We start from the raw sequence: 9365 nt of genomic DNA, 5'->3' as shown, positions 1-9365 counted from the left end.
GACATCTATCTGAATACGATGAATGTGAATTTTCAGGTTACGAAAGAAATCACGATTATGATAATGTTATGTACTCACATGAGTAAAATAGAGTCTTATTTACCACGAGTCTAATGAAAGGCTCATGTAGATTAGAATGGGATCGAATCGCTTAGGCGAGGATCTGCCAAGTCCTGTCCCTCTATATTAAGACCATGTTCGAATATAGAAGTGAAAACCTAATCGCAAACATCAACGACATGGTCTCTAGCTAAATGTAGATCTCTATTTTAGAAAAACATCACTTATTAAACATTTTAACTATGCATAGAATAACCTCAAGAAAGTTGACTCAATCATGGAACTATGGGAGGAAAAAAAAAACAGTTCGAGAAATTATTGGAGGTACTTGCCAGAGGTACGTAGCCATAAATTATCTTATCATGATGCCTTGTACCAAATTGTACATGGTACCTTACTACCTCACCTCTCAGATGACAGCTAGCTCGAATAAGAGGAAAGATAGAGATCGAATTAGAAAATCTTCTTCAATTCATGAAGGGATGGCACCTGTTCTATAACAACTAATCCCCATCACAATTATAGCGCTTTACATGTTTGAACCTTCCAGTGCATCTCCATCTTTCCTTCCTTTCTCATTGTCCCTTTACATAAGTGAAAACACTCCCCAGAAGTACATCTACTTCTAAGCGCCGTGTTTCTTTCAAATTTCACACCAGCTATATCTAGCTTTTACATATTTTATTCAAAGTTTGAAAGTTGAAACCCTAACTATAGCCCCTTAACGAAATTAAGATCAACGAACTAACTTAAATTGATTTAGTTGTGTAGGGCAATTTTAGATTATAGATATTGGACCGTCATATATCTCGTGGAGCCTAATTAAAAGTACTATGACCCGGTGATTGATCCAAAGCATTAATTTCCTCGATCTTTGATGAATATCAAGTTGCAAGGAATTGTAATTATACGTACTATATATGGTTCAGAAAGTACGTACAATTAATTCACATATCTGATATCAGGCAGACGTGAATCTTAATCCTGTGATGGTTAAACCTGAAAATCTTTTGTAGGGTCTCATAACATGTGGGTGTTCGTATGATCGAATCTTTCAATTTTCTTTCGCCTTCTTAATCAACCACAATCGATCCTGCAACTGCATGTAAGGTTTACAGTACCAGCCGACAATTAGTGTGCATAGTATTTCACCACTATAAATTGAATAAAGGTTCGGAGATTCATCTATCAACCATTCAAACATGCATGATCAGGTAAATGAAACCGACCAAATGAGTGTTATGATGTCAGACTACACAGATCGGTTTACAGTTAAGACTATTCGATACGAGATCGATCAAACAATATTATTACTCGATCGGTGAAACTAGCTAGCTCGGTTTACATATTTGAACCAACCGCATTCACCTGCAAATCCTAGGAGTCTAGGGCGCGCGAGTGAACGTAAATGTCAGCATGCACTCAACGTTCAATCATTCTTTTTACTCGTGAACCTATCAGGCACTCAACGAGAGTTACTTCATCTCTCTAAGAGAAAACTATGGAAGGTCGACTTGTCGTGATTCATGTGTGACTAAATATGTATATCTATACAGATATGGGTACGCATTCAAGTGAGATATGATAGCTGACACTGTGTTGATGTTATCAATTACAGTTGGCCGGGTCACGTACGTACCCAACTTAGCTAGTAGCAACTGAGTTGTACATGTACGGGCTGATATATCTGTAAGAGTTAGACTCGTCAAATTATTGATTCAAATCTCAAAAGGCAATAATTATCACTCTCGTCATTTAAATACCTTACTTGAGTTGTAGATATCAAGCATTGTGGTACCAATTCAAGTACATATATGTAAACATCACGTACAGATGGTCAAGTTACCAAGAGCTTATATATGTATTTAGAGTCCTCATACCTATATTAGAATTTCACGTACCGACGCTAAATTAAATTCAAATATCAATCTGTTCTTAATAATCATGGAATTGACAAAACATTTTGATATGATATTAATTTTGCTAACATATATGGAAAAACGATTGACCTCCTCCAACAACCTATAGAGATTTTTTTATTAGCTATTAGCTAATGAAGTGTTCCCAGCAATTGGTTAGAACGATGGCCCGGCAAGCCTCCTTTTGACCTAATTCATAAAGTCATGTGTGCAATATATATTGTCCAGCACTAGAGTAATTAAGTACCAATGGTTGGCTCCTCTCATCCCACAGATGCTTGCTAATAGTCTATGTACGTATGCTCTATTCCCTCTGCTTTCTTTCCAAGTTCAAAGTAGTACTACCAATACTACTTTCGCTTCTTTATTGCCGCACGAGTTCCCTCCCATAGTCTTCAACTGTTCATATTCTTTTTTATGCATGTTTTGATTAATAGGATAATGTTTCTGAAGAATTATTTTCTACGGGGAGACGAAGAATCAATTCAATGTTTGCTTGCTTTCAACAACTTTGTTAGGCAATGTGCCCCAAATCTTTAAGCAAAATATGATTGAGGATTTGACGATTAGCTACTAAATTTAGTTTGATGAGTAAAATGAATGTTTTCTACAGTTTAAAAGATTGAAGATTAAGAAACTCACACACTAATTATTTCTTTTAGCTTGATCGATACTACTTTCACTACTTAACTCTCCTTCAAGCATCTCATCAAACACTTCAATTTTCTGGTACTTAACAAACGGATTTTGATTACCGATCTCATAAACATGATATACTTCAATACTTGCTTGTAGAGGATATGTACCTTACCGGCCGAGTATTACATGCACGAACTGATCAATACTCAAAATTCTAATACAACTAAAATAACATATACTTAGAACTACGTACAATTAATCCCTTATATAACATGTCAGTGGAGTATTATTATTTCCGGTGTTTGACTGCAGCAACAGCAGTCCTCTATTCCATAGCTGAACAACAGTCTTCTATTATTGCTATATGAACTTGTGGACCGCCAATCAAGCTAGTCATCCATGTTCATTGTCCCAACATATATATGTTCATCCAAATCAAACAATACAAAGAAAAGGTTTTCTTATTGCTTTTCCGGGTGGCATTACTCTGCTCCCGATCGATCTATGACAATGCTTCACTTTCCTCTCCTCTTCCTCAAACATAATTTCGCTACCACCGACGCTCAGCTAGCTAATAAGGTTGCATCAATCTTTATAAACCCAAGTATTCCATTTGTTTTCTCATTAACAAGTTTCGTACTTGGAATAGATGCACGAACGAAATCCCAGCTGATATTTTTTGCCTCGCCCAGTGGGGACACCGCCAAATGAAATCGGTAGGTGGAAGCTGTAGATCGATTTTGTGCCAAAAAACTTCTGAGAAAGAAAAGTAATAAACAAAGACAATATGATCGTGATGAACATTGTTCACCACTCAGTCATTGTTGTCCTTGTCCCCTCCTCAGCTAGATTTGCTCCAATTCTTTGACCTCACTCTAATTTTATTACTTTGATGACCAACCCCGACAAAGAGATTGGTGCTCTAATTATGTGTTTAATCTAATTACTACTTTAATCATTAGCGTTAGTGTTGTTTAATAACAGTGCACTGTTTGATACCACATCATTCGAGTATGGGAATCGTGGTTTTATGATTTTAAAATAGTCTGTTTTGTCTGATGGTGTGGATAGAGAGGAATAATCTTTAAGCAAGGGTTTCGACCGTTTCGTATTATTAATTCTTCTACTCAGTACTATATGTCATCTGGTATATATGCATACATTAAGATAATTAATTAGGGTTTTGTTTAGTAATGCTAATGTGTTTGGTGTTTGTTAATTTTGGGTCTTGGAGAACGGCGGTGATTATACTCGGTATTAGATTGACACGTATGAGTAGAGTAAGACAAATTTGCCAAATATAAACAAATCTAGCATGTCTGCGCTAAATTTATTTATCTAATTGGAATGATCAGTAGTCCAAAAACAATCCTATCCCTTTAAAACTATTATGAAGGGTGGTTACTAAGGGTGTCAAAAGTAAACACAACCCTTATATTTTATGTGACAATTACGTTTGATTGAAAATCTAAATATGTACAATGTAGCGGAATATATTTCCATAGGAATTGAACACTTATGATCGAAATGGTGATTAGTGTTTCTTATAAATAATCAACAATTTCGATTGAAAATTTGATGAAATACTTTGAAGACAAGAACCGACAGAGTGTAGCCAGACTCCTTAAAAATTAGTACTCCAATTTATTCTTCTAGTGTGCAAGTATAGCCATCTTGTATGCTACTTTATTAATTAGATAGTAGTTAGGGCTAATTTTAGACCATGCATGGAGGTTGGTGTTTGTTTAATTAGTTCGTTTCGTTTAATTTACAACTAATTATAATTTGTGTTTGAGGAAAGGTGGTTTACCAGATCGACACGTACATGTGGAATAGACAAGATGTCAAAGAAAAACAAAATGAAGGAATTGGGATTGAAGGCTGATGTAGGTTTTGGCCTCTAATACCGGCCAATCGCTGCGTGCATGGATGGTTGGCGACTTCTTAAGGGCCACCATTGGAGACACAAGCGAGGCAAACCGGCAAGTGATGATTCTCTAAACCGACTGTATGTGATTTTTGCTGACTTCGCCGACTCATTATTAGATGTTCGTTAAGACGCTTAGCAATATTAGATAGCTAGCATGCTGAGTATGATGTTAATTAAAATTGTCCACAAATGTCTCATTATTGACTCAAAGAACGTAATTAGCTCGAGAAAAAGCTTCGATTGCGGCACTACACAAGGGAGATAGATCAATGTGCCTACATGCCTTAATAGTTGCATACCATCCCCGCCTTGCGCATCTTTGTCTCGGAAAGCCTTTCTCTTAATGAAAGAGTTTTTCTTTGACAAGACAATCGCCTTGTAGGAACTGTAGGATTCAGTTACCTGTTAACTTTGGTCGCTTAATTATGACCTGATGACGATGAACTGCGACTTGTTAGTTAGCTGGTACAACCAAATAGTAGAGGTCATAAGTTGAAATCGGTTTTACCGATGTCAAGGATGGATATATAGAGTGGTGCTTTACTCTTTTTTAGTTGTGATACTCACGTACATATATCAAACTCATACCAAAATAGTTACAGTATGACGCAAACTTAAAAGATATATCAAAACTTCGTGATCAATACACCAACAAAGTACATAGAGAATAGATGGGGTATATGTCTGATCGAACTCGATCACACTCACATAGTACTATAGAAGTGAGCATACAACTTTGAAAATTTTAAGAACACAAAGAAATTTAATGCTAGGTCGATAAAGACAAATTAACCTAATTAGAGTTTCGTCTCCATTGGTAAAACTGAGGACCCGGCCTTGGCATAGCCTATAGGCCTAGTAGGCTTGTGCCCAGAGCCCCCATATTCGCCCCAAAAAAATTAAATCCCGGTTAAAATTATTAAATAAATAGCTTATAAATTCTCTTACTCAATGAATGTGTAATTATTGTAATGAAAAAGAGGATTTTATAATATATATTTTGGTGATATTGTGTTTAAACACAATTACATCTATGTGTTTTATTTTTTATTTCATTCTATTTTTTAATTTTTCTTTATGTTTTCTAACTTTACACTCTTTTTATCTTTACACTATCATTTTTATTACTATTTTCATCGTATACTTACTATCAACTTTATCTCTGAATTCGATTAAGCATATGAAAAATATGGTGTACGATATATTATAAATGAAATTAAATAATATATTATTTCACGTACTAGTAATTTTTAACGAATAAAACTATTAAAAATATATTTGACCATACTAAATAATGAGCCCGGCCCTACTGAGTAGCGAGGAAGTGCGCAGTGAATTTGTACATGGCATTCTTTGCACGTCTCCGGTTAAGGCGGTTATGTCTGCAAAACTTTTTGGGCAAGATATAAAAAAGAAAAAACGATATGATTTGGGCACGTTCTAGGCCCAATTAAACTGGGTATTTCAGCATCTTATTCATCAACGTAAACACACCCTTTGCTATGAAGCATCACCCCCGAATTTGTGGCCACCCCAGTCTCCACACCGATGATGACTCATGTCTCAATGGTGAGCTATATTCAATAGATAATACTCCTTATAATCATCCATATATAGCTCAACTTCAAGAAATTAGCTCCTCTCTATTGGAAGTTTGGAACTAGTAATAAGAATGACAGAATCGCTTTGGACATCTATTAATTTCAAGCCAACCTTTGAATGAAAAAATTCCTCTCATCCGAACAAAAAAGAACAGAAATAGGAGACGCAAGTGTAAATGTAAAATTTGCTATTGCAGTATGAAAAATACTACAACACTGAACACTGTTTAACCAACATCATCAAAGCAAAAGAATAACACCAACATTACTAATTCAGACCTATTCAGTCCTTTCAGAATGTAACGAAAACATAGAAAGAGTATGAATAAATTCCTATAAAAGAGAAAAGGCGGATTCCCCCAATATATAATATGTAACTAAACTGCGTACTTCTGAGTATAGCTACGGGCAGTCGCTTCGTACTTGGCTCGATCGGTTTTATACATATGGGCGATATCCGGCACGAGGGGGTCATCAGGATTAGGATCCGTCAACAAGGAGCAGATCGATAGCAACACCTTAGAGACCGTTAAGGCTGGACTCCATTGTTCTTTAAGAATATCAAGGCATATGCTTCCGTTGTTATTGACATTGGGGTGGAAGACCTTCGTCTTGAATGCAACCTTGGGAGGTTTGAAAGGATAATCAGGAGGGAAGTTTATGGTAACCTGGAATACACCATTGGCATATGGGCTATCAGCGGGTCCTATAATCGTCGCTTGCCAATTAAACATGTTGTCTGCCGCCAACGGACCGGCGCTGCAATTAGTCGGAGGATCCCTCTCTAAATCCTTGAGTTCCTTCAGGATGCGCTTCGAGGCCATGATCGATGATAAGCTTGTGCCTTAGTGTGCAGCTCGATCAGTAACCAAGATCTATATAATTTTCTCTCGTATTAGACGGGTATTTATAGGGTTTACATACCTTGTACAACAAGGAAAGTGTTTTCTGTTCAGCCAAGTGAATCTACAACTACTAGAATTCCCAATCAGAATCGAAAAAGAAAAAATTATATCAGAGAATGTTCTAGAATTACCGAGATGGCGAATTTGTCAACAATCGATGGGAGAGTCTCCCCTTGTGATAAGAATATGGCCTCATAATTAAGGGTTAGGGCTTCTTACGTGCCACTGCCCACGTACTGATCGACCATCATTCTCTCCCTTGAGACAGAGACAGTCTCCCCGTCTTCTTGGTGATTTCTTTGCTAATCAAAGCACCATCTCCACCACGCACACAACTTTCATTTGGAGAGGGAATTGTGGCACCTCCCTAATTATATTAGGATGAGAATCGCTTGTGAGTTGAGTAGGTGTAGTTATTTGTCCAGAAAACATGATAAATTTCTTGCGAACTATATAGCAAGAAATCCGCATGCACAACGGGTAAAGAGTTATGGTTAACAACATCTTTAAAGAGCATGTTTAATTTTTTATAAAAATTAATGGTTGTACCACTCTCTATTATAACTTTGTTTCAACTTTAAGCTATCTTACTCAATAAATTTGTCTAATGAGCAGTGATGGATCTATGATTAGATTTTCGTCTAGGCTAATAAGAGTTGCTAATGCAATAACGTTTTTGTCAATTTTGTATATTTGAAATCAAATGATAAACTTACAATTAAGGAATTTTGAATATTCTCATTAAAATCATATTTCATAGGATGGAGAAGAAAATGGAAAGAAAATAAGAAGAAAAGTAAGAATACTGTTGAAGATATGGTAAGAAATCAAAATAAATTTTTTTTTTTAAAAAGAGAAGAATGGCCGGAATTGAACCCAGGCCACCAGGTTTGTTATACAAGTACTCAACCAACTGAGCCAACAAAGATGATTGTAACTTATGCACATAAAGTAATTATACCAAAATATTTTCGTCTGGACTTAAGCTCATACAGCCTACTGAGTAGATCCATCCTTGCTAGCGAGATAGTTTAATTTATGAACAAATTAAAAATATTTTTAGGCATGTAATAAATATTTTAAATTCAAATAAAGCTAAAATAGAGAAATTGATGTAGCCAAAATTTCTAAATTAACTAACTAAAATGACTTTTAAGCTATTTTGATGAAATTAATTAAAATATCCCTAGTATTATTAAAGATGCTCTAAGAGGGCTTTAGCTACTAGAGAATAATGTGTGCATATAACTAGTTATGGGGGTGCCATTAGTTTTAATAACCCATGAATTCATTTGTATCGACTTTCATAAATAAAAATATATATACAAGCCAAACCTTTGGTCTTTGAATAGATCCGCCACTTTTATGTCTAACCATTCCTCATTTCCTCTAATTACCCTGGTTAGATTACATGCCAGAAGTCGACGAGGGTCGTTGTTTTATTTAGCAAGCAGAGGCGCGCATAGTTAATGTCGGGTACATATTCATTTGAATAAGAATCAAATCCTAAAAGTCTAAAGCTGTAGTGGTGCTGGCTGCTGCTGTTGGTGCTGCCTCCTTGATTGGTTTGGAAAGTTAACAAAACTCATTTCGGCTTCTGAGTTTGACGGCCAAAAAGCTGTCAAAGTCAACCTGTGAATCAAGAGAATTAGGCATTACTTGCCTTACTGTTACCCCATTATACACAATCGCAATTACAAAATAAGAAAATGCATTTATTTATAATTAAGGAGAAATGTCCAATGGCAAGAATTTTATCGTGCAACAATACAGTGTTGGCCGAGAACATTTACACGCTACAATTAGCAATTGCTCGATCGATCAATTGTATCCTGCATTAGAGCAAGTCATGAGTAGTAGAATGAGAATATAGGCAAGCAATTAATGGTGCACTATCCATCAATACGACCAACATTGGTGATGATACCTAAGATTAGAATCTAGGGAGGGTTTCAAATTTGACCGAAGGTAAAATTATTTTTTTGACAATTTACATAAAAGATGAGATTCAACCATACAATGTACACAAAACTTTATCTCATGATTGTCAAAACTAAATCATAAATAATGTAAACAAACTTCAAATTTCAATTCGATGCAATAAGTTATACACAACTACAAAAACTAATTCATATGAACTTTGGAATCAATCAAATTAAAATTGAAATAGCGGCAAATAGGAGGCGATAGCGTACCTGAAAAATGAGAGTGAATGTGAAGAAGGTGGATCACCCATTCACCCTAGTCACATACAAAAATCAGTCCATCTCACCATCTTTTTCTTCTTCTGTCATGGGCTCCGAGCCCCGGG

At 35.8% G+C, this 9365-nt stretch overlaps 1 protein-coding gene across 1 annotated transcript; it reads right to left on the bottom strand.

The window, feature by feature from the left end:
- Positions 1–6498: 6498 nt before the first annotated feature.
- LOC126789506 (ubiquitin-conjugating enzyme E2 28-like) lies at positions 6499–7519 on the bottom strand. The gene has a single exon (XM_050515670.1). The coding sequence runs from the start codon at positions 6971–6973 to the stop codon at positions 6527–6529; it is 447 nt and encodes a 148-aa protein (XP_050371627.1). The 5' UTR covers positions 6974–7519; the 3' UTR covers positions 6499–6526.
- Between the last annotated feature and the right edge of the window lie 1846 nt (positions 7520–9365).

Source organism: Argentina anserina, chromosome 3 (assembly GCF_933775445.1).
Source record: "Argentina anserina chromosome 3, drPotAnse1.1, whole genome shotgun sequence".
NCBI lineage: Eukaryota > Viridiplantae > Streptophyta > Magnoliopsida > Rosales > Rosaceae > Argentina > Argentina anserina.
The sequence above is the reverse complement of the archived record's forward strand: the minus strand, read 5'-3'. Positions and strand labels throughout refer to the sequence as shown.

What these genes read in the sequence shown, in the direction of transcription:
- LOC126789506 (XM_050515670.1), bottom strand. Translation starts at nt 6,973, where the DNA reads ATGGCCTCGAAGCGCATCCTGAAGGAACTCAAGGATTTAGAGAGGGAT.